General features: G+C 46.7%; 1 protein-coding gene across 2 annotated transcripts; it reads right to left on the reverse strand.

Moving 5' to 3' along the window:
- Window positions 1-381: 381 nt before the first annotated feature.
- On the reverse strand, window positions 382-25,454 carry COPS4 (COP9 signalosome subunit 4). Of its 2 annotated transcripts, XM_056111264.1 has the most exons (10): window positions 25,248-25,448; window positions 20,953-21,032; window positions 14,167-14,318; window positions 13,616-13,719; window positions 11,565-11,718; window positions 11,267-11,417; window positions 7,529-7,699; window positions 5,434-5,549; window positions 3,592-3,676; window positions 382-875 (listed from the first exon to the last, which is right to left on the reverse strand). In XM_056111264.1, exons 1-10 carry the CDS (start codon window positions 25,319-25,321, stop codon window positions 742-744), a joined length of 1,221 nt encoding a protein of 406 aa, XP_055967239.1. In that variant the 5' UTR covers window positions 25,322-25,448; the 3' UTR covers window positions 382-741. The 2 variants fall into 2 exon arrangements, with proteins under 2 accessions (XP_055967239.1, XP_055967240.1); XM_056111265.1 differs by lacking the exon at window positions 3,592-3,676 and having other exon boundaries at window positions 25,248-25,454.
- Window positions 25,455-25,705: the final 251 nt, after the last annotated feature.

Below are 25,705 nucleotides of genomic sequence, written 5' to 3' on the forward strand. Positions count from 1 at the left end.
TTGGGGCTCAGGGGACCATATGTGGCTCCAGGGATCAAATTCATGTTGGCTACACGCAAGGCAAGGCCTACCTGCCTTTCTATTACTCTAGACCCAATCTTCTGTATACACCCTGGAGTGAAAAGTGAAATTGGCCACCAACTTGTAATTTGCAAGTCCTTCCCCCATTTCTCTATACAGCAAGGCAGAAATTACCTTCTTTTGTGGGCAAGTGTCTCATCTCTCTGCTAAGTTACACATACTCTCCTTCAGCTTTGTGGCGCTTGGGCTTGGCCAAAAGGCACTGGGGCTAATGCCCACGTTTCTCGTACAGGGTATCAACTCAGTGTCGATGGAGAGGGAGAAGGATCAACAACGTTCACTAATTAAAAACAACACTCCTTTTATTCGGCTCACTTCACCGTTTATTAGAATAATCACATTTGGAGGCACAAAGCACTTCAATTTTACATGACTACAAAGTTATCACAAATCCCAAACCTTTTAGCCACAGATATTTCACTCAGTTTAAAGAAAAAGCTTTCAAAACATCTGAGTTAATTTGATACACGGAGAACCTGAATATATGAGAACTACATTATTTCCAAATGCTGCACTTCTTGCTCTACGAATGTCGGCTTTAAATGCAATCCGGCATAAAAGGGACTGAAATAGTAACGTCAGGATGCAAATGCTTTGGAGCGTGAAGTTGACCTGGACAACGTGGAGAAGGATGTAGTGTGCACCCACGCTCGGGAGGACTCACTGGGCCATCTGGGCCTCCATGGCCTGGGCCGTCCATTCTGGCGCCGTCTGGCTGATTTTCTCCAGGAGGTTATTCACCTGGAAACAAAGTGACTGGATCTGCTTGTCCCACGTTGGCAGGGCTTCTCTTGCTAAAGAAAGAAGGAACAAAATGCAGAGCTGAAGTCACCCTCCTCTGAACTACTCAGAAAGGTGAATTAAAATATACATACAGTGGTAGTGATTTTTACTCCAAAATCATGACTAATATAATCAAGCTAAGAGTCAAGCAAAGTGGCCAAATCATAAAAAGTCAGCTTATGGCTTAAACCATTAAAAAAAACCTATACATTCACAGATACAAATTATTAATATTTTCATTACTCAAGAAAACACAATAGACCAAGCACAGCTCCCACAAAGGCAGAGAGGGCCGGGATCCTGCACTGCTGCCCTAAGCGGTGTGACACTGCCACCTAGTGGGGAGGCAAGTCCACTCGCAAGGTCAAGGTTGTTCCTACTTCACTCTGAACAACATTTAGATATTTAAGAAAAAACCCCAAACAATCTCATCAAGAATCTACAGGGTTTTTCTCTACCCAGCACTAGGTATGAGAGAATGATCATGTGGGAGCCAGGAGACACTGAGAGGCCGGAATGGTCCCAAGTTCGATCCACAGCACTGCTGGGTGCCCCAGAGCAGGCCCCAAACAAGCAGTGGCAGAACCGTGGTACCTGCAGAGTGGAAGACCGTCACTCAGCCTCAGAATACTGATTACACGCTACAGTATGAACGAAAACCGGAAAGAACTGTGTTGAGGGAGAATGCTATCGTCCCATGACTCCAAACCTGTCTTCACAGAAAGACAATCTTTATCGACACACATGCCCATATACATCCAAGCGTAGCTCCTCATACCTGTATCTAGAGTCATCTACACATATACCCATATTTAAGGATAGAAGGACAGATAAATCCACATTTAAACATCTATATACCCACATGTATGTATCTAGATATGACCAGAGTGGCCAGGGCCCAGGCAGAGGAAGGAATTGCAAATAACTGCCTAATTAAGGATGGAGTTCCTTTCCGGGAGCTGAAACTCTGCTTTGTTCTGGGGCCATTCCCAGCGGTGCTCAAGGGACCCCGCATCAAAGCAGGGCTGTCCTGGTTAAACCACATACAGGAAGTGCTTTAACCCCTGTACCGTCTCTCCAGCCTGAAAAACGTTTGGGCACTAAGCTGGCATCACCCACTACATCCCACGAGCTGAATCACTGATCACTGAAACGATGGGTCTGGGAGCCCAGGGGGGCGGTGCTCGGCTCCAATGCCCAGAATCTCCGAGACTGAGGGTGGGCTCGGAGGCGCCGGGCGTGCGACCCCACAGCAGGTGTGTGCAGACAGCCCGCGCGCAAGCCTGGGCAACACAACCAAGGGGAAAGAAGGGAGTAAAAAGAAGGGCACGAGTCAGATAAAATGGTTTCTGTCATATGAATTTCAAGACAATGAAAATCAATTGCAATGGGAAGGTAAGAGCTGCTTTACAGAGAGGAACATTCGCAACTCGTCTATTCCTGAGATACCGTCCTTGACCACTGGAGCCAGGCGGAGTACAGAAATAGTCCTGGAACATTCTGTCGGTGACGGGCCACAAAAAAACAGTTTTCCCTAAATGAGCCTCTCTGTAGAGTGGATGATACCGAATAGGGTTGAGCGCAGAGCCAGGAAGACACTCTGGGCACAGCCAGGTGTGACCTCATAAAACAAAAAGAAAGAGGTACCAAGGACCGTGCAGGGCCCTGGGAGACTGATTTTGTCTCATGACCTTTGGGGAAGGCCATTTGCTAGAGCCCAAGGACGAGAGCAACGTGATTTCAAGTTTTTCCTCTATTTGTATTTTTAAGAGACTGCAATCGCTCTGGTCAGTCCGAGACACTGGACTAGGAACAGGCATGTGGTGATACGAGGGGAAAATAGTGAAGTCGCGAATTCTCACCCAGGAGGGTTTACGAAAACTCAAGAGTGGGCTGGGGGCAGGGAAAAATGTACAAAGCACGTGGACTCCAGATAACTATCAAAGGAAAAACAGAAAGAACTCTCAGCAGGGGAGAAAAGCCATCAAGGATAAGACTATTCAAGGAGGGCTGGAGTGACAGGCCAGCAGGTTGGGCGCTTACCTAGAATGTGGCCGACCCAGGTTGGATCCCCGACATCCCGTATGGTCCCCACAGCCCCGCCAGGAGGATTCCTGAGTGCAGAGCCAGGAATAGCCCCTGAGCACCACGAGGTGCGGGCACCCTCAACTCAAAAAATTTGAAGGAAATGAACAATGCAGTGTTGGGGTGACTGACTGGCAGGCAGGAAGGGGAAATCCGTTTATTCTGAGATACTTACGGGACCATCAGGTGGGAAACTCCCATCCGTTAATGAGAGCCACTAGGTTGGGAGTTCAAGAGAAACGTACACTTGAAAGATGAATCTAAACATCGCCTACCTCGAGACAGTAACTGAATCCAAAGGAACAAATGACACCACCTAGAACAGCTTGGTGGAGTGAGGAGAAAAGGGCCTTGGAAAAACACCTGGTATAAGCAACCACATACGACACTGTTGTTTCAGGGGCTGGGTTGTTGTTAGGGTGGGCCACCCTGGCGTGCTCGGGGCTTACCCCTGGCTCCCGCCTCAGGGATCACTCTTGGTGGTGCTCATGGGAACATGTGCAGGACGGGAGATGGAACTGGGCCAGCAGCAGGCAAGGCAGCGCCCCAATCCCTGTGCTCTCCCTGGCCCTCAACACGTCCTCATCACAAATATACGACCGGACACGGCCAGTTCGATCTGACAGAAAAAAACCGTCTTACTTTCAAAATGAACTATCCCATCAATCTGATCGATGAATCCATTCATCCGTCCTTCTGTTATCATCTGTGATGCTATCTTTTCTGCCTTCAAACACAGAAACAAAAAACTCTCAGTAATATTATGGTATCAAACATTCACACAAGACAAAAGAACTGTCTGAAAGAGCTTGGTTCAGCTCGCCAGCGCTAAACTTTACTTCTCTGTTCATCTATTTCCTGTTCACGTTTTATTGTTCAACGTCTTTTACTAGTAACTTAAGCATTGGTCCTCAAATTATTCCACTCCTTTACTACATACTGGATGCGTATGAGTAAAGGAACTGTGTCAGAAAATCCTAAACTAAAATTTCTCTGAGAGAGAGAAGGGGATGGCACCATGTTGCACGATTTTAGAGGTCCACTCTGCAGAAGGCCAGGCTCTCTCTTGGACATGGGTTTCTCTCTCACCTCTCACACTTCTCTTAGTCAATTTTGTGAAATCAAAACAATTTTGCTTTACTAAGGAAGAAAACCAAGCTTTTCAAGTAATAAAAAGTGATTTCCTTACTCTTATAATAATTTAAAATTGAAAAAAAAAATTCTTTGGCACACCTAGTTCTCAGGGCTTACTCCTTGCACTGCACTCGGGCATTACTCTTGGCAGTGTGTGGACAGACTTCTGGGGAGCCAGAGAGCCGCATCAAGGCAAGCATCCTGACCAGTGAACAATCACTCTGGCCCTCCAAATTAAGAGAATATTTATACTGCTAATTGAAATGCTACCCGAATGCTACTGGCATTATTTTGAATTGAGAGTATGTTTTGTTAATGGTACCTGAAATACCTTCTAAATAGTATCAGTCAAGACTAGAGTGATAGTACAGCTTGCCTTGCAGGAGGCCAACACAAGTTCAAACTGTGGCACCCCACAGAGTCACAAAAACCCACCAGGAATGATCTAAGTGCAGAGCCAGGAGTAATCCTTGAGCACTGCTGGGCATGCCCCCAAAACAAAAAATACTACCAGTATCCTGCTGAAATTTATAATAATCAACCAACTCCTGATCGTGACTAAGAATGAAACCAATTCTGTAAGAAATTCAGGTCAACTTCTTTAGCTAAATCAAGCACAGAAGTTATAAAAGAATAGGATGGAGTGTTAACTGCTGTCGTTCTCTCAGAATCGAAATGACATTCACCCATGAGTCAAGCTAGAGCAGGTATGAAAATCTCAAGTTAGAAGTCAGAAACCACTTGATTTAAACAGACACTAAAAACATTCTCACAAAATTTATAGCAAAACCTGAAAACTCCTTGAGTTCTATTTCAGGTCCCTATCTTTATTATAAACTATACTTTTTTCAGAAGAGGAACGGGGAGAGAGCTTCAGGGCTTGGAGCAGCGTGTAGTGTATTGCAGACCCGAGGAGCCTGGGGCCAGCACTCCATGGTCCCACACCCCACGTCCCCGAGGATGGAACTGGAAGGCCCAGGGTCAGGCAACTCCACCACAGCACAAGTTCAACACTCAAGAAATGATTTACTTTCTTTTACCGGAATCTCTTAAATATGCATTCTGTTGAACACATCCTATTTATCTTTTTGGAAATAGCTGTCGATGTTTAAAAATTGCATTTTTTAATTTGGTCATTTTAGATTCTTCTGTTTGTTGCAAAGTTAGGAATCAAACCCAGAGCCTCACATGTTTCTTTTGCTTTTTACCTTAGTGGCTAGGGGACAGTGGGGTGGCAGGAACTGAACCCGTGGACCATGCATGCAAAGTACGTACTCCAGCTCTCTAGAATCATCGCCCCAGCCCTAATTTCCATTTCGTGTTCTTGTTATCTTATATTGGAAACAATACCTTGGCTGCAGGGATTTCCAGAAGAGCTCCAAGTTCTTCAAAGGTAATATTATTATACAATTTGCTTGCAGATAACAAATTGTGTTCAATAACAGCTCTGTCCAAAATGCTAGAACCTTCATTTCATAAGACATAAGACAGTTACATTTAAAATTCACTTTACACTCTTAGATGTATCTTACATTTCTGAAATTTCTAGATATTAAGTAACTCATAATCACTATTCCTTTTCTAGATGGTTTAAAAGTAACCAAAATTCTTACTTGATAATTAGGAAATCAGATAAATACAAATACCATATTTAGACAGGAAGCCATAGGTAACTCCTGACTAGCTGAAGTCTCTTAACACTGCCTTTAGGGTTCTGCTTCCTTGGGGGCAGGCTAATGGATGTATTCACATTCCTTGCTATGAGTCACATGAATAAACAGCAACAAAATGTCCTGCAAATGTTCTCTGAGCTCGATGAGGCGCCACAGTCCCCTTGCTGTGCTACAGAACACATTCAGTTCGTCATTTCTCTATTCTCTGAACTCATTAAGTTCCAGTCATCTCTCTATTCTTTTGGACACTGCAGCAGCACCTTCCTCTGCGGTGCAGCGAGGAACGTTCGGGTGACCATGGGAGATCAGGCCGACCACCCTCCTGTGAGGTAGCACAGGGCCCTCTCCTCAAAGGTATTAGACTCAGGGCTGGAGAGATAGCACAGCGGGTAGGGCGTTTGCCTTGCACGCGGCCAACCTGGGTTCAACTCCCAGCATCCCATATGGTCCCCTGAGAACCGCCAGGAGTAACTCCTGAGTGCAGAGCCAGGAGGAACCTCTGTGCATCGCCAGGTGTGACCCAAAAAGCAAAAAAAATGGTATTAGACTCCTGGGCAGAAAAGTGAAAACCAACTGGTAGCTTTTTAAAGGGCAATTAAATTAAAAATATTTAAGAGAATGTCAACATAATCCTTCAATAATCTGATTTAACTCAAGACTGTAAGAGTGGGTCAAGAGTAACTGTCAGGACTGAAGCGATAGCACAGCGGGGAGGGCATTTGCCTTGCAAGTGGCTGACCCCAGGTTCAATCCCAGGGATCCCATATGGTCCCCCAAGCACTGACGGGAGTAATTCCTGAGGCAGAGCCAGGAGCCTCTGATCTGGGTGTGACCTCCTCACATCCTCAAAAAAAAAAAAAAGGTTAACTACATGGATAATCATTCACAGTTAAATTCTCTTCAATATAAAAGAGGGGCCAGAGAGACAGTCCAGTGGGTAGTTGCGTTGCCTTGCAGGCAGCCGAGCCAGGTTCAATGCCTTGCACCCCTTATGGTCCCCCAAGCACTGCCAGGAATGATCCCTAAGCATTGCCAGTTGTACCCCTCCTCCCCAGAAAAATATTCAAAGCTGTGGGGTTTAAAAGATCTGCAAATTTATCAAGGACGTTTCCACGTCTGTATCAATAATACTTCTGTATCTGTATTAATGTGTTATTATTACGAACCACTCTAAAATCTCTACTGTGCTAAATCTCTATAGCACAGCAGGTAGGGCATCTGCCTTGCACGCGGCCGACCCGGGTTCGATTCCCAGCATCCCATATGGTCCCCTGAGCACCGCCAGGAGTGATTCCTGAGTGCAGAGCCAGAAGTAACCCCTGTGCATCGCTGGGTGTGACCCAAAAAGCCAAACAAAAAAGAAAAACACAAACAAAAAAAAAAACCGCATTGTTCCACAAATACTTACTACTAGAGCCATTTTGTATTTCCAATCCATCTCTGAAAATGATACCATCCCCAGGAAATATATTCCTGTTTTATCAGGTGTTGTATAAAACACCATGGCAGGACTGGAGAGAGGGTCGAGTGAGTAAGGAGTTTGCCTCTGCACGCAGCCACCAGGGTTCAATCCCTGGCACCATGTACAGCCCCAAGCCTCCCACATGATCCCGAGCACAGAGCTCAGAGTATGCCCTGAACCCCATTGGTGTCGTTTCCCCCTCCGCCCCCAGGAGCCCCCCAAAACCCTGCTCTGGGAGGTATCCAAATTAGACCCTTTCATAAGGAACGTCCAGGATTGCGAGCATATCCTGGGAGCGCACGGTCACTACCGTCGGCTGTCGTTGCCTTCTGGTGAGGCATCAGCATGGCCGCGAACTCCTGCAGCTGATTTCCTCGGATGATCCGGTCCAGGTACATTTTCTCCAGGATCCCGTAAGCAGCAAGTTGCTGACACCTCTCGTCCTTGAAGAGGGTAGCAAGCATCCGAGAACGCTGCTGTCCTACGGAAACAAGCGCCAAATCGTCTCACCATCCATTTCTTCAGCAGAAAACAATCTTTCTTGTGACTCCACTAATCTCCTCAAATACAGTCAATTCTCTGTATTCATGATAGCTGCGTTCCATACGTTGCTGTCAAATTCAGAATTGACAGCGACTCTGAATTTATGAAAACCCACTGACTTCTCCTCGGGGCAGTATGAGGCTGGATTCCTGCGTCTTGGTCCGATTCCTCTCTCACGTGAGCTCCCTGAAGCTCCGCCCCGTTTCTGGGTGAAGGCACCTTACTGAATATACACCTGCTGACTCATCCCTAATGATGCTATATAAAGACAGTCATGACAGTCAACTTTTTAAAATGACACATGAAAAATACGTGGGGGCCAAAGTGAGAGCTCAGCGGGTAGGGCGCTTGCCCTGCATGCAGCCAACCCGGTGTGATCCCTGGCATGGTCCCCCCAAGCCCACCAGGAGTGACTCCTGAGTACAGAGCCAGGACTAAACCCTGAGCACCCCCCATCCTCCAACCCCCACCTCCCCAAAAAAAACCCACAGTAAGCTGTGGTGCTAAGTTCTGGTGCTGTACATTTAGGAAGCTAAGCACCACGTCACACCCACCGCGGGCACTAGGTAATGTTTTCCAGCAGGTTCCACATGTGTGTGAGGGAACAAGGGCTCATGGTCGCTGCTGTCTGGAGGGCAACACAGATAATGTACGACTTCTACCCAGAGTTAATTGTACGTGTCCTTTAAGAACTTCAACTAGGTGCTAAAGAGACAGTACAGCGAGTAGGGTGCTTGCCTTGAGGCAGCCAATCCAAGTTCAACCCTTGGCACCCCATATGGTCCCCAAAGTAAGCTCGAGCACTGCAGGATGTGGGCACCCTCTCAAAGTTAAACTCTTTCTATGAGCACATAAATCACTATAGTATTATACCTGACTAAATCAAATTGGTGATGGTAAAACCAAACTCCAAAAAATGATGAAAAGATTAAGTTACATGTGTTGGTTTATAAAAATCACTAAGATACAGAGCTAAATAGAAAAAATAGTAAGTTACAACTATGCAGATCTTGCGACCATTTGTATAAAGGATATACATAAACATACACACATTATACTGAAAGAAGTACAAATAATAAGTAATAATTCCTTGGGTATCTAGTCTATTTCCAGTTACAAGAACAAAAACTAAAGTAGTCTCCACGCCTCCTCCAGATGGAACCCCGGTGACCATGAGCCTCTACAAGCATAGCTCGAGTATGCGGGAACCAGGACTTTTCCTCCAAACTGCCAGGACCTTCCCGGCTCCCAGGTCACCTCTGATTCCGGAAGTCATGCCCACAACCCGCCCCCTAGCGCCATCTTTACAGCACACAGCCACAGAGAAGAAAGACCGCATGGGGGGGCTCCACAGCTCCCGGAGAAGACACCAGGTCCCAAAAAGAGCCGAGATCACCGGGAATTCCCAGATGGGGTAGGTGGCTCATCCCACTTCCTCCAGATGGAACCCCAGTGACCAGAAGCCTCTACAAGCATAGCTCGAGTATGTGGGAACCAGGACCTTTATTTCAAATCGCATGGCCGCTCATGCGGCCACGCGACATCTCCCTATATACAAAGTGATCAATGGAAAGTAAATCATCCAATGTTTCTCCCTGAAAATCAGGCTTAACTCTTATACAAACCACGACACCCAATAGGAGAGAGAGAACAAAAGGGAATGCCCTGCCACAGAGGCAGGGTGGGATGGGGAGGAGGTGGGGGGTGAGAGGGATACTTGGATCCGTGGTGGTGGGAAATGGTCACTGGTGGAGGGATGGGTATTCAAAATAAATAAGCCCTCCCGTTGATCGTCGATTTGCTCGAGCGGGCCCAGTAACGTCTCCATTGGAGACTTTGTTGTTACTGTGTCTGGCATATCGAATACTCTCGGTAGCTTGCCGGGCTCTCCGAGAGGGGCGGAGGAATCGAACTCGGGTCGGCCATGTTGGCCGCTTGTAAGGCGAACGCCCTACCCGCTGTGATATATTAAAAAAAAAAAGTAGTCTTCAATCGAAAGTAGTATGTAGGGGCTGGAGTGATAGCACAGCGGGTAGGGCATTTGCCTTGCACGCAGCCAACCTGGGTTCAATTCCCAGCATCCCATATGGACCCTGAGCACCGCCAGGAGTGACTCCTGAGGGCAAAGCCAAATGTGACCCAAAAAAAGCAAAAAAGGAAAAAAAAAAAGAAAGTAATATGTAGCTGAAAAAGCCATTAGGCTCTGAACTACAAAGTTCAGGAATAAACATTTCAGGGAGTCAGAGGGCAAGATGACACTCAGGAGCCCCAAAGTGTGAGCTCTGCCAAAGCACAGTTCCCTGAGCACTGCTGGGGCAACTTCTGAGCACCCACCTGGGAAGCTCCGGAGCACTGCTGGGTGGAGGCCCCAAACCTAATAATGATAATGAAGAACATCCAAATGACCGAGAAAAGGAATGGCTTAGAATTACCAGTTTTTCCTTGCAATATCCACCCTGCCTTTAAGTTGAGGTTGGAGCAATAGCACAGCGGTAGGGCGTTTGCCTTGCACGTGGCCAACACGTCCGACCCGAGTTCGATTCCTCTGCCTCTCTCGGAGAGCCCGGCAAGCTACCAAGAGTATCTCGCCTGCACAGCAAAGCCTGGCAAGCTACCCGTGACGTACTCAATATGCCAAACACAGTAACAAGTCTCCCAATGTTACTGGGCCCGTTCGAGCAAACTGATGAACAACGGGAGGACAGTGACAGTGACTTACATGCTATAAAGTTGTAAAAAGAAACTACACAGTCATTTTTTTAAAACTTACTGAAGAAATAGAAAAATGCCAGGTGTAAAACTCAGAATGAAAACTTTAAAAAAAAAAAATCCCAATAGCAATGAGTTGATATGACACCAATTTATACATTTTTGTTTTTCCATCTGTGCAATTCTCACTTAATCTGATATCCTTTTAGGGATATTTTAGAAAAACTAAATTTCCTATTACCTGTTACTACACCTGTGGGTAACAGACACATGCATATTTAAAACTTAAGTTAACAATCAATTTAATGCTGTTTTGCACTAAAATAAATGTTTAAATTTTGTTTTGGTCTTGGCCACACCCAGCAATGCTCAGAGTCACTCCTAGCTCTATACTCAGGAATTACTCCTGACAGTGCTCAGGGGACCATATGGGATTCAGAGGATGCAACCCAGGTGGGCCTCATGCAAGGCAAACGACCTACCTGCTGTAGGTGGTAAATGCCACACTGTTTTCTGTCCCTATTTGTTTTATTCTGCGGCCACACCCAGCAGTGCTCAGGGCATAATCCTGGTTCTGGGCTCAGAACCATCCTGGTAGGCTTGGGGACCATACCACAATCGAACCCAGGTAGGATGCATGCAAGGCAAACACACAACCCACTGTACTATCACTAAATTTTGCCATAATATTAGTAAGACATCCTTTTGAAAAGCAATTCCTTGCTAAATTCTATAATGAGCCTTGAAATCACTAAACGAAGATAACCACTCATTGAAACATAAATTCAGTATTTACCTGCTGATGCTAAGATGGTACAGTGCAAAGCATGCTTTAAGGCCTCGAGTCTTTCACTTTCATGGACTATTGTCTTGTAGGAGAGCTCATTGTACCTCTGTGCGGCTTCAATGAATTTCCTCCTATAATCAAGAACACGTGCATAGCATACCTACAGAGGGAAATGTTCCCATTAGGAAGAAAATTTTAAAGTAAAAGCAAAAAATTCTAAAATGGAGTTGATATTTAATAGCGTTTATCCTGCAACTTAGAATAGAAGGAATTCTCCGAAACAAAATGAGCGCAACAGAGTTGTTACCTTATAATGTATCTGTAGCTGTTCGTTGGTGGACTCGTTCTGGAGCAATGATGCTCGATTTATATAAGCCTCGGCCTGGACTGGGTCATCATCCTCCAGGTATAGCCTCGCAATTTTCAGGTAAGTCTCCAGCTTATAATCTACATTGTACTGCCTAGGATATAACAGAAAAACACAGAGGAATTATTTTACCAAAAATAACAGTAACACAGCGGGTAGGGCGTTCGCCTTACACGCGGCCAACATGGCCGACCCGAGTTCGATTCCTCCGTCCCTCTCGGAGAGCCTGGCAAGCTACCGAGAGTATTCGATATGCCAGACACAGTAACAACAAAGTCTCCAATGGAGACGTTACTGGGCCCGCTCGAGCAAATCGACGATCAACGGGAGGGCCTTTACCTTTACCTTTACCTTTAATAGTAACAAAATCAATTACAGCAATACACTGTAATAAAAGTTACAGAAATACAGTCTCTCTCTAAATATCTTATTGCACTTAGTATTCCCAGACCACTTCACTCTGGAAAGGGCTGGGTGCTGAAAGCAGGCAATGTGACTTGCATGCTACCCTTTCAGCAACATTAGTGTAACCACAGTGCCTAAAAGGAAAAAAAGAAGAAAAAAAGTGGCTGTCATAGCGGCAGGCTAGGGCGTGAGAGGGAAACAGGACATTGGTGAAGGGACGTGGACACTGGTAAAGGAATTGGAGTTGGCTCTGAAAAGCAAAATCTAACATTTGCATATGAAGAAAGGCTTTTCATAAATGGAAAGCCTTTCTTTTTTCTTTTCTTTTTTTTTTTTGGTTTTTGGGCCTCACGTGGCCATGGTGGTGCTCAGGGTACCATATGGAATGCCGGGGATCAAACCCAGGTCTGCTGCATGCTAAGGCCTTCCCCTTGTACTATCTCGACACCAGCAGCTGCACAACCAGGCACAATTCTAACAGTCTGAAATGTCTGTAGACAGAGTCCTTGTTCCCAGGCGGGCAGAGTGTACCCAGTCCATACAGTGACGGCCAGGAACACAGAACTGAGTGCATGTGTGTGTTTATAACTGAGTGTGTGTGTGTGTGTGTGTGTGTGTGTGTGTGTGTGTGTGTGTGGAGTGAGCACTCGGGGACTCCTGCTGCAATATTCTTACAGAAGAGGACTCAGTCATCATCTGAGGTGTGAGTGGAGGACAGAGGAAGAGACAAGAGTGTGAGAAAAAACGTGCCTGGGTGAATGGACTAGAGAAGTCAGTATCTAGCAGGAAAGGGTTTTACGCGTATAACAGGTGAATTGATGAATTTTTTGCCTTTATTAATGTTTCTGATAAGGCAAACAACATTTATACCTTGTCTTTTGTGCATTTGTGAAACCAGGCAGTGATGCTCCTTTAGAAAAGCTCCAGGCCGGAGCCAGAGAGATAAACAAGAAAATCTCCCACCCCCTCCCAGACTAGAGAAACAGTCCAGCAGGGAGGGCGCCTGCCTCCACACGGCCGGCTGGGGTCAACCCCAGCACCCCTTAAGGATCCTCAACACAGAAGCAGGAGTAATTACGGAGCCCTGTGCATGCAGCCCCCAAACACACACACAAAAACACATCCAAGTTAGAACATGTCAAAGCCTCCAGCGTATAAAGCCGAGGCCAAGCACGGCTCAGGAGGCTGCACGGCACCGGAGTCAGCCGTCCACCCCAGTCCTGCCTCTCCCTCTGTCGCTCTTCTCCACCCTCGCTGGACGCCTCGTCAAGCACCTCAAATGAACTCTCTCAGGGCCTTTGTACCAACCATCCTCGCCAAAATGACCCGCTGAAACCTTAGGTCATTCATTCCGCTGATTCCTCCAAGCCTTTGAGAAGGAAGTATCAGGACCAACCTGCCATGACAGTCACCCTATTTAATGATTTCACTTGTCCCCTACTTTTTTTTCCTGTAACACTCATCACCTTCTAATACAGCACAAAATTTGTCACTGTTTCTGCACTAAAATAGAACAGAAAAAGTGCAAGTGAGTAAATACTACATATCCTATTATACAGCCATGCAATATTCACTATTTACTATACTTTTGTCCTGTTTCCAATGGAATTCCCACCAATACTTGGGCTGCATTTCTCCAGTCTTCTTCCTTCTCATATATAGATGCAAGATGCTGTCTTATGGAAGCAACCTGGAATAATAAGTATGTGTGTTATTAGCAATTAGGTACGTTATTCTACTATTGAAAGTTATTCAAACTAAGCTGATGGGTAAAGAGTTCAAGTTTATCTAACACTACCCAAATAATTCAGTTTCAATATTGAGATTTGCTTTTGTGTTACTGATTTATAATGTCTTCCTATGTTCTTAATCTAATTCATTTTACTGAATTTTGAATTATCTGAATATTGCCATTTGTTTGGTTCATAAAATTAAACTATAATATATAAACAAGGATCAGCTGGTGTTAAAACATCTTAATACTATTTTACACTGTAAAATGCTATGTACTGCTATGTACTGCTTTGACAAGAATGAACTTAAATGAGTATCTCCTTTAAAATCTTTAAAATATCTCTCAAAATAACGGCTGTTATCTCAAGTTTAAAAAAAAAAAAACATTGCACCAGTACCTTACCTGCTCCTCAAAGGAAATGACTCTGGGCTGGATCTTCTCCAAGGTGAAATGATAAATGTCTTTGGCGGTGCCATCAGGCAGGTTAGGGACGTGTGCGCAGAAATCAGTCAGCAGCTGCCGAGAGATCACCAGGCTGACATTCTCGTTCACCACTTGTTAAAAACAAGAGGGGTAAGAAAACATGAACAACAGATCTACTGTAAACAACCTTTAAACTAATTATAAAAACAATCGATATTAGCACAACTTTCACTGTATTGTTCAGGAATTTTCACACCCCTAGCACCTTGTATTTCATAATCAGTTTTCCTCAATCTGAATCATTTTGATGACCATGATTTCAGATCATTGTAGATCCAAGACTACACCCAAACAGTAAGATTACTGCAACTTTTCCAAGAAACAAATGGTTAGGAAGAAGGGTTTATCTTGTTTTGTGTTGACTATACCCAGAAGTGCTCAGGGCTCACTCCCACCTGAGCTCTGGGATCACTCTGGGGGGCTCAGAGGAGCATACATGGTGCTGGGGATCAAACCCAGGTTGGCCGTGTGCAAGGCAAGTGCAAAAGAGTAAAATACTATCTCTCTGGCACCTAGGAAAAAGCTTTTAACAGTTGAAAATTCTACATTCTTCCTCTGTTAAAATCTTCTAGGAAGTGGAGGAAGAGAAACACCTATATTTTTATTTACATACTATTACTCCACCCACCCAGTTACAGAAAGGAGTTGAAGGACAGTGAAATAATTTCCATGAAAATTAAACAGAGCTGGGGCTGGAGTAATATTACAGCGGGGAGAGCGTTTGCCTTGCAAGCGACCGACCCAGGTTCGATTCCCAGCATCCCATATGGTCCACCGAGCACCACCAGGAGTCATTCCTGAGTGCAGAGCCAAGAGCAACTCCTGAGCATCGCCGGGTGTGACCCAAAAAACCAAAAAAGGAGAAAAAAATTAAACAAAGCATACAGAAACAGCTACTACCACTCCTATTCTCCAGAAAAGAAAAAAAAAAAAACACGGCAAATTGGAAGCTAAGTAGGTACTGGAAATACGGATGCATTTTACCAAGTCATTCACAAACAAGTATGAGGTATACACCTCATACATACAGTGGCAGGTAAGATGAAAGTTCTAGAATCACACTGTAACCACCACTCTCAGTTATATGCTCCCAGACAACAAATTTCACTTTTCCGTGATTAGGTCCCTGAGCCATCAACTGTGAGTAAGGAATCGTGAATCTAAAATGCAATCTATACAAAGCGCTTTAAACCAGGCTGGCTTTTTAGGGCTGGAGTCTCCAGGCACTTGCCCTGTGCTCTGTGCCTGCCAGCACCACCTATGGTCCCCCGGGCACCGCCAGGTATCACGGCTGAGCACAGAGCCATTTACACGGCCCTGAGCATCTCCAGTGTGGCCCGAAAAACAACATAAAAACCCAGGGCTTTTCACAATTTTCCATTTGTGGTCCCTTTTTAAGCAAGAAATTTTCACTCAAGCCCAGATAAAAGGTATATAAAAGAGGTATACAAACTGAACACTTATTTATAATAAAGCATAAAGAAATTTATTTTCAAAGAGTTCTAAGATTTTTTTTTAATAACCCCTACATTCAGTTACACAACCTGTACAGGATGACAATTCAGTTTAAGATTAAGAAGAAAAGTGGGATTTCCCCTCCTCCCCCTTTTGGGTCACACCCAAAAGTGATGCTCAGAGGTTACTCCTGTCTCTGCACTCAGGAATTACTCCTGACAGTGCTTGGAGGAACAAATGGGATGCCCCGCTCACCCCCACCCTGGTCAGCCACGTGCTAGGTAAATGCCCTACAGGTTGTACTATCGCTCCAGCCCAAGAAGCAAAAACAATACCTGGCAAGCAACCCCCAAGACATTACTGTCTCTACTTTGGGGTGTGCGCTTGGGCCATAGGTGGCAGTACCCAGGGGGCTGAGGTGTGCTGGGCCTGAAACAGTGTCTATCAGTCAGAGACAGGACAGTGAGTAGGATGCTTGCACTCTGCCAAATTGGATTCAATCCCCAGCACCCCAGATGGTCTCCCAACCCTGCCAGAAGTGATCCTGGGAGTAAGCCCTGAGGACTGCTGGATGTGATCCCTGACCCCCCCCAAAAAAAAAGTCAAGCACATAAGCCCTGTACTATCTCTCCGGCACTATTCATCAACTATGAACACTGCTTAGACCCTATGCATCCAACTGGAAACACTGCTTAGGTAATTAAGGCTTAAATCAGCAATCTCCAGAAATATAAATGATGATTTCTAAAAAATTATCTGATCAACTGACACCACAGCCCAATAAATCCTCCTCAGACAATGACTTCAATAACATCACTGTGAGAGAAAACAAGTATAACAAATTGATTTTTTTTGGTTCATCTCATCTCAGAACCCAATTTTTGGAGACAATACTTTATAAATCTTATAACATCTTTATAAAATATATTCAATGGAATTCATTATTAGGTAGTACTAGATATAACTGAGAAGTTTTATTAGAAGTGCCTTACAAGACTTACTCCAAGTTATTGCAAATACTTCTCACGGAAATGTTAGTAAATAAGGATTAGAAACCAGAAAACTTAACTTTCCAGTTTGTGCTCCTTTACTGACTAATTGAATGTTCCAGTTTAAAAAAAATTAGTTCATGACTGAGACCTAAACCCGAAAGCTCTGTAACTTTTCCCACAGTGATTCAATAAAGAAATAAATTATTTTAAAAAAAAGTTAATCCTGAAACTTATTTTATAATGATCTTACAGTGCTACCTACAACTGTATTTTTTTATATACGCCTATATATTCACAGACATACTAAAAGCACTCCCATGTATTATGAACACTACGACTCAGTTTTCCTCTAGCCTGCACTCTGAATAAGCTTCCAGACAACCACATGCTTGGCGTGAGGGAGTTGGGAAGAATGTCATGGACATAAGGTATTTCCAGGTTCCAGTGCAAAGAAATGTCCTTGGATTCTGACACGGGAAGGATGAGGCCTACACGGCAGAAAAGGGATAACCTGTTTATCTCCTCTGGCATCAAATTACACAGAGATGTGGGATGATTTATACAGACCCAATCTGAAACCCAACGAAGTTTTTACAGCAAGGGACAGAACAGCGCCAAGGGGGTGGAGACAGAGAGAAACGCTCATCAGTAAAGACACCCCAGGGTGCTGGCAGAGCTGGTGAAGGCAGAGAGAGGGGTAAGTCCAGAAGGGTCTCACTCCTGTGTGGAATGTAAAGAAACACAGTGAGGGAATGACAAACGGCCAGTGGGAACAGAGCCTGAGGGCTGGACTGCGGAACTCGGTTTGCTGAGCGGGAGATGTGGGGGTGGTTAACAGCACCACAAATCACCGTATCGAAAGAAAATTTGGAAGGAAAAGAAAATTTGGAAGGAAAAGAAAAACCAAGACCCCTCAAGCAGGTAGCAGTTAAGAGGAGACTTGGAAGGTGCGGGCTGTAGAGGGTACTCACTAGACTCAGACCCCCGGGCCAGAGAGTACTGGGGGAGGGCGCTTGCCTTGCACAGGCCAAAGAGACCTCATCGGGTCCCCCAAATCCTACCGGGCTGATCCCAGAGCCAGAAGGACGAGCTGAGCACTTCCAGGTGAGCCCCCAAATATAAACACCAGAGACCCCGATTCTACCTTCAAGGCTGGAATGGGGAGCAGAAGAGAGGGTACAAACGGGGGTCTGAGGTGTTGAGGCACTGTTTCCAAGACCCTAGGGACCCCATACTAGATCTCCAGCTTCAGGGTCAGCGTGAAGGCACAGTGGGAAGGGCGCCTACCTTGCCCACGGCCAACCCAAGGATGATCTCTGTTAAGATTTTATAAATATGAACAGAATATTTTCCATTCTTTCCTAATGGATGTTTGACTCCTTTTTCTCAACCCAACACGCGGCTGAAGTATTTTATTCTGAATCTCTGGCGTCTGTCCTCTTCCTTGAGGGGTGGGAGGCAAGGGGAGTAGACTAGGTAATCAGACACCCCCTCTACCAAAGACGACGTTTTAGAGTCTCCCCCCAGTGTCAGGGGACCAGATGGAGCTGTCTGCAGGCAAGGCAAACGCTCCAACCCCTGCCCTGGAGCTCTGGCTGAGTGTACTTATCACGGAAAACGTTACTCGGGTGGAGGGAGGGCTATTGGAACATTGTACCACTGAAATCCAACCATGGGCAGCTTTGTAAGGTCTACTTCACAGTGATTCAATAAAAATAAATAAAATCAAACAATAATATAATAAAATTTTTAAAGTGTTACTTCTGGGGCAATAGCACAGCAGGTAGGGCATTTGCCTTGCACGCGGCCAACCTGGGTTCGGTTCCCAGCATCCTATATGATCCCCTGAGCACCGCCAGGGGTAATTTCTTTCTTTCTTTCTTTCTTTCTTTCTTTCTTTCTTTCTTTCGTTCGTTCGTTCTTTTTATGTAGGAGTACTGCTATTCAGCTACTGATTAGCTGATTGAATTGGGCATGAACTCCACCTTACTTTTTTTCCCCCATTTTTTATAATTTTATTTATTGAATCACCGTGAGAGCAGTTACAAAGCTTTCGGGTCTAAGTCTCGGTCATAGAATGAAACACCCGTCCCTTCACCAGTGCCCATTCTTTATCCCCAACAACCCCAGTATACCCCCATCCCACACCATCCCCCTACCTGTGGGGCAGGTGATTTCCACATTACTCTCTCTCTACTTTGATCACATTCAGTATTTTGACACCAGACCCACCATTATTATTTGGGATTTTACCCCAACACTCAGATCTGCCGAAAAGGCAACAGTAGACAATTTGTTTTCTATTTCTGGCTATGAATAACATATGATGTCGTGTGACTGCAGTAGTGGCTGCGCCATTTTGAAATTCCGAAATTTTAACACTTAAATCTGGAGGGATTTCTGCCAAAACCTGCCGGGTTCCAAGATTTGTTCACGAGTCTCTGGGATCATGGCTGTTAAGCAGCTTGATCAGGAGCCAGAAAGGCCATTCATGGGCGGCGACTCAGGGTCTCGCTGGGGTAGGGAGGAAAGGGCCAGTTCCACCCCCCTTCCCGTGAGGCCCCACAATGTCTCGTCACTGAGGGCCCAAACCTGACTGTCCGGGGGCCTCTGAAGGATAGCGGCCACCAAGCCACTTAGGGGAGCAGGTGGAGGGACAACACCCTTTCCCATCGGGGTAATTTCCGAGCGCAGAGCCAGGAGTAACTCCTGTACATCGCCGGGTGTGACCCAAAAAGGAAAAAAAGAAAAAGTGTAACTTCTGCTTTACAACTGAAATCTGTAGTCTTTTATTTAATATGCCATACTATTGTTGTATTTAAGACGCTTCTGTTAGAGTTGCAGTAGGGGACATTAGATGGTGACAGTCCTCTCTTTAATCATCAGGGTTCTGCTCAACAATGCTCACTTTGTAGAAACACGAAGTGTGTGCCTAATGTGTGTGACATGCTTCAATCAACTTGAAAAGCAAAAAAACGTGTTTAAAAAGAATGTTCTGGCTCCCCCCCTCAGGATTAGCCTGTGTTCTGAGATCTCCCCCTCCCCCCCAGCACGCCCACATTTCTCTAGGCAAATTTCTTTACATAAGAGTTCTTTAAATATTTAGCTTCATTTTTTTTAAGTTTTTAACATGAATAACCTCTGCACTGTAGCACTGCCCTCCCGTTGTTCATCGATTCGCTTGAGCGGGCCCAGTAACGTCTCCAGTGTGAGACTTATTGTTACTGTTTTGGGCATATCCAATACGCCACAGGGAGCTTGCCAGGCTCTAGCGTGCTAGTGGGATATTCTCGGTAGCTTGCCAGGCTCTACGAGAGGGGTGGAGGAATTGAACCCGGGTTGGCCACGTGCAAGGCAAACTCCCTACCTGCAGATCTATCGCTGGAGCCCTCTAACACGCATGAAACATGTATACTCTAGGAATTACTCTAACCACTTTTACTATCTGTACTAACCCATGTAGTTTTTCAAGAATTCTATAGTTTGTAATAATATTTTACAGATAAAGGAGGGGCCGAAGAGATAATACAGAGGGTAAGGAGTTTGCACTCATGCAGTCAACACATGTTTGATCTCTTGCACTGCACAGAGTCGCCTGAGCCTGGTAGGAGGGACCCTGAGCACAGAGGGAGGGAGGAGAAGGCAAAAGGAGGCGCCAAGGTGTATGACGTACCCAAAATAACAGCTAATAAAACAGACTGGGATTTGAATCCAGGCTATCTCTCTATTCCACAACATTCTCTCTCATCAGTTACTGTATTAATAGCAACACAAGACCATTACTGGCAACACAACAAGATAATTCACTGACTACTAATCAAGTTTTAGAAGTTTACATTCTCAGGGGGCCGGAGTGATAGCACAGCGGGTAGGGCGTTTGCCTTGCACGCGGCGGACCTGGGTTCAATCCCCAACATCCCATATGGGCCCCCAAGCACCGCCAGGAGTAATTCCTGAGTGCAGAGCCAGGAATAACCCCTGAGCATCGCTGGGTGTGACCCAAAAAGAAAAAAAAAAAAAAGAAAAGTTTACATTCTGGAGTCAGCAGTGTGGCTCACTGGCGAGCACAGACTTCACAAGCCTAAGACCCAGGGTACACACACCACAGAGTTCAAATGAAGGAATCCTTTGATCTCAATGAAGAGTTCATTTAGTTTCAGGACTAATTAAAATGACATTCTGACATAAAACAAGACTGGAGCAAACTTTAAAATTTTAACTCATTAACTCGGCAAACACCGAGTTTTCAGTTACTTACTTGCTTCCACAAAAGCTTTCAAAGCTTCTAGTTGCTCTGCCCCAGATAACTGAATGGCTTTTTCCAAGATCTGACGGTACCTAAAACAATATCAAATAAAACATGTTCAGAGGGCATTACACAATCTCCTGCTACCTCTGAAGCTGATTTCTATTTACCCTGGTTTGTTTAGTGTATCACAGAACATTTTTGTGTTTCCAGTTAATCTGGGCCCAGGGATATGACTCGCAGTGTTTTCTGCCTGCAGGAGCCCGGGTTAAAGCCCTGGCACTGCACAATTCCCAAAGTACTGAGTTGAAGTAGCTCCCAGTCCGGCCTAGGGTGACACAAAAAAACAAACCAAAAGAGAGATTCACAATCTATATTTGTGAAATACCGTTTCTTCTGGCTTCCTTTGTAGTAGAATAGCCTGTACGAAGTTTTCAAGGCCATCAGAAGAAAAAAATCAATCTCTAAGTTACTGGGTCTACAGTTTCTTTTTCTTGAAAGTTTTAGGGGTTTTGTTCCTTTGTTGTCGTTGGGGGAGGGTGAGATGGAGATTTCCAGGTGGTACTCGGAGTCATGGAGGCAGTACTGCTCAGGCCTAAGAGATGACACCCGAGCAGTGCTGAGGGCCTCCGAGTTACCCTGGGGGACACACAGTGCCAGGGATCAACTCTGGGTTGACACACAATGCACATGCTTAACCCCTGTAGTATCTCCCAGCACTGAAAGTTTTAGGTTTAAATCAAAATAAATGTAAGAGCACAGAGCAGATAGATAGTACAGCAAACTAGCGCTTGCCTTGCAGGCGGCCAACACAGGTTCATTCCCCAGCATCCCACTGGGTTCCCCTGAGCACCACCAGGAATGACCCTTGGACACAGAGCCAGAGTAAGCGCTGAGTACTGCCAAGTGTGACCCCAAAAACCAAACACAACACAAAAGAACAAATAAAAAGTACATCGCTTGTCCGGGGCTGGAGCGATAGCACAGTGGGTATAGGGTGTCTGTATTGCACGTGGCCGACCTGGGTTCAATCCCCGGCATCCCATATGGTCCCCTGAGCACTGCCAGGAGTAATTCCTGAGTGCAGAGCCAGGCATAACCCCTGTGCATCGCCAGGTGTGACCCAAAAAAGCAAAAAAAAAAAAAGTACATCGCTTGTCAAGTGCCTAAAAAGATAAATCATATTTTATGCCAAATACCAGTAACAATGATGGGTCTCATTCTCCTAAAGAGCCGTGAATATAACTTCAGGGCTAGGATGAAAGAGACGTTACTGGGGCCTGCTCGAGGCAATCGACGATTAACAGGATGATGAAATGAAATGAAATGAATATTTTATTCAATTCCATAGACATAGACACAGAAAAAGTTACTTGAGATAACTCAAAATAATTTCCTCTTGTGAAACAGATGACTGAAGGGGTCACCAACAACAGGACAATGCTGACCTGGCAATGAAGCTAAACATGAATGACTGTCTTCCTATGCGCGGAGCCAACCTCACCAAGACAAATGTCTAACAGACACCCTTTTCTCTGTCACTGTCTACTCTTTATCTGCAGGTAGGCCTAGTAACGAACTGCTCTGAAAAGAGGGAAAGCTAAACGCAAAACAGAGATGGCCAACTCTTTCCTAGCGTGGAAACTCCAGGCCGAAGTGCAGGTGCTTGTCTTGCATTCCGCTGGCCCCAGTTCAAGCATCGCCAGGAGTGATCCCTGAGCGCAGAGCCAGAAGTAAGCCCTAAACACGGCCAGGTGTGCCCCAAAAGACAAAAATTTTAAAAATAAATAAAAGTTATGGTGGTCCAGGCAACTGGCAAACACCACATGTCAGGACACTTTGCTCCTTGAAATTCACGAAAGCAACTGCCCTCAGTAGAACAGATAACCAGAGAATTAGATTTGGAAAAGGCTTTGGGATTAGAGTCTATCCATGTTGGCTGCGAGGGTGTGTGGAGCTGGGGGGAATGTCCATTTTTAAACAGTTCTAGCCCACTCTGTTATTAGGAAATCCTGAATCAAAACACACCGCTGTAAAAGTCTTTTCTTCTTTACAAAACAACCTTTATAACAGTCCAAAGCAGCTGTAAGGCTCCCAGCACTCTTCTTTCTCCACACTAACTACTTATAAATCAAACCTTAAAGGCCAGGGCCAGAGCAATAGCACAGTGGTTTGCATGAGGCTGACCCGGGTTCCATCCCTGACACCACTTATGGTACCCAGAGCGAGTCCCACCAGGAGTGAATCCTGAGCACTGAACCCAAAACCAAGACCAGCAATATGCGGGAAAAAAAAAAAAAAATATATATATATACACATATTTATATATCAAACCTTTATTCCGCAAAGGCCTATCTGTCCAGGGAACGTGAAAGAAACAAAGAAAAAGCCCTATTGCTGTGGATTTAACTCAGCAAGAACCTATGATCCAGGCTCTCCTCCTACCCGTCATCGAGAGACTGCCTCCTGTTGGAGACAAGTAAACAAGCGCCCAGCCTGCCTTCCACACCACAGGCCGCTAGTCAAGAACTGCAACCGGGAGGGTCTTACATGTGGGCAGGAGTCAGCTCAACTCTCCCCTCGGGAAGAAATCACGCCAGAATGCAGTTACTCAGAATTCAGGAGGTTTTAAAACATGTGAGTAAAAAAAGCTACCATAGGGCCAGAGAGGAGGGAACAGCCGGGAAGGCGCTTCCTGACTTTGCAAGCAGCTGAAGGTTTGATCCTCAGCCTCCCACCTGGTGTTCAGGGCACAGAGGCAGGAGTGAACTCTGAGCTCTGCCAGGTGTGGGCCCAGAAAATGGGAGCGGTGGGAGGGGGAATGGATTAAGAATTCCTATCCTAAAGATGTCACTGTCACTGTCCTCCCATTGTTCATCGGTTTGCTCAAGCGGGCCCAGTATCATCTCCATTGTGACACTTGTTACTGTGTTTGGCATATCGAACACGTCATGGGGAGCTTGCCAGGCTTTGCCATGCGGGCGAGATGATGTCATGAAATATGCGGATAAGTAGATGGTCATGGAAAGTATCATGCTGAGTGAAATGAGTCAGACATGGGGCTGGAGCAATAGCACACAGCGGGTAGGGCGTTAGCCTTGGACGCAGCAGACCTGGGTTCAATTCCCAGCATCCCATGTGGTCCCCATCGCATCACCAGGAGTTAGCCCTGAGTGAAGAGCCAGGAGTAACCCCTGTGCATCGCCGGGTGTGACCCAAAAAGCAAAAAAATAAATAAATAAATAATGAGTCAGACAGAGAGGGACAGACATAGAAATGACTGCACTCATTGGTGGGATATAAAGTCACATAATACGAGACTGACACCCAAGGACAGTAGACGCAAGGGCCAGAAAGATTGCCCCATGGTTGGAAGCCTGTCCCATGAGCTGGGGGAGAAGGCAGCTGGGAGAGAGAAGGCATCACTGAGTCACTGATGGCTGGAGGGAATCGGTGGGGTTGGGAGATGCGTGCTGAAAGTAGATAAAGGACCAAACGCTGTCACGGCCTCTCAGCATCCGTATTGCAAACCATAATGCCCCAAAGTAGAGGGAAAGTACGTAGAGGGACATTGTCTGCCACGGAGGCAGGGGAGGGTCGGGATGGGAGAGGGGAGGGGCATACTGGGGACACTGGTGGTGGGGAATGTGCACTGGTGGAGGGATGGGTGTTTGGTCACGGTATGCCTGAAACTCAAACATCAAAGCTTTTGTAACTGCAGCTCACGGTGATTCACTAAAAAATAAAAAAAAAAAATACGTGCTATCCTGATCCTTATATTCTCACAGGGTGGGGGTGGGGGGGCTGGAGGGGGGTCACAGTGCAGCCCCAAGAAGCTGCACCCCAGCCCCCTGCGGGGCTGCCCGCCGACGGTTGCGGCCAGGCGTCCAGGGGCCGGGCCGGGGGCGTCGGTTCGGGCGGGTGCACGACGGTCTGGGCCGCGGCCCTGCACCCACCACCCACTGCACGGTCCGGGCCAGGAGGACCGCGACCCCCGGGCCGGCCCCGGGTCTGGGCTCCGCACGCAGCCCAGCGAGCGCTCCGCTCCGCTCTGACACCCGCAGGGGGCCCGGCGGGGTCTGGGGGGGAGGGGGCAGGGGCGCGGGAGACGCCCGGGGGCGCGAGCACTCGGCGCGGAGTCCCCAGGCCCCCCTGCAGCCCTGGGCTGCTCCCCGACAGCCGCCGGCAAAAGCAGGCCCGCCCCCCTCGGCACGTTCCCGGCCTCGCCGGCGGCGGCCCCGAAGCACCGGCTCGCGGCTCCCCCTCCGGCTCGCCCACCCCCGCCCGCGACCCCCGGGGGGACTCACTTGCCCGCCAGGTCCTTGTGAGAGCCGCTGGAGTTCATGAGCTGGGCCAAGTCCTGGCGCACGGCCGCCGCCATCTTTCTTCCAGCTCGGCCCGGGCCTCGCACGGCCGGAACCGGAAGGCAGTGGAGGCCTCCGCGCCGCAGCTAGAGGGGACTTCGCGGCGAGCCACCGAGTCGCGCCTGGGTGGGCCAGAGCGCCGCCGGAAGACGCTGGCTGCTAAGGTCGGCCTCCGGAGGAGGGGTGAGTGGGGGGGTGGATGCCCGCGACGCCGCCGCTCTCTCCAGCCTCAGGCCCCGCCCACGTCTCTCCGGCGGGGGTCAGGTTCGCTGGCTCTGGCGTGGGATTGGCGGGGAAACGCCGAAGGGGCGGGTGCAACGCCAGGAAGTGCCCGGGACGGAAATCTACCGCCCTCATTTTGAGTTCCGCCTCTCGGCTCTCTGCTTGAACGTTCCTCGTAC

Source organism: Sorex fumeus, unplaced genomic scaffold (assembly GCF_029834395.1).
Source record: "Sorex fumeus unplaced genomic scaffold, SorFum_2.1 ptg000013l, whole genome shotgun sequence".
In the NCBI taxonomy this organism is placed as follows: domain Eukaryota; kingdom Metazoa; phylum Chordata; class Mammalia; order Eulipotyphla; family Soricidae; genus Sorex; species Sorex fumeus.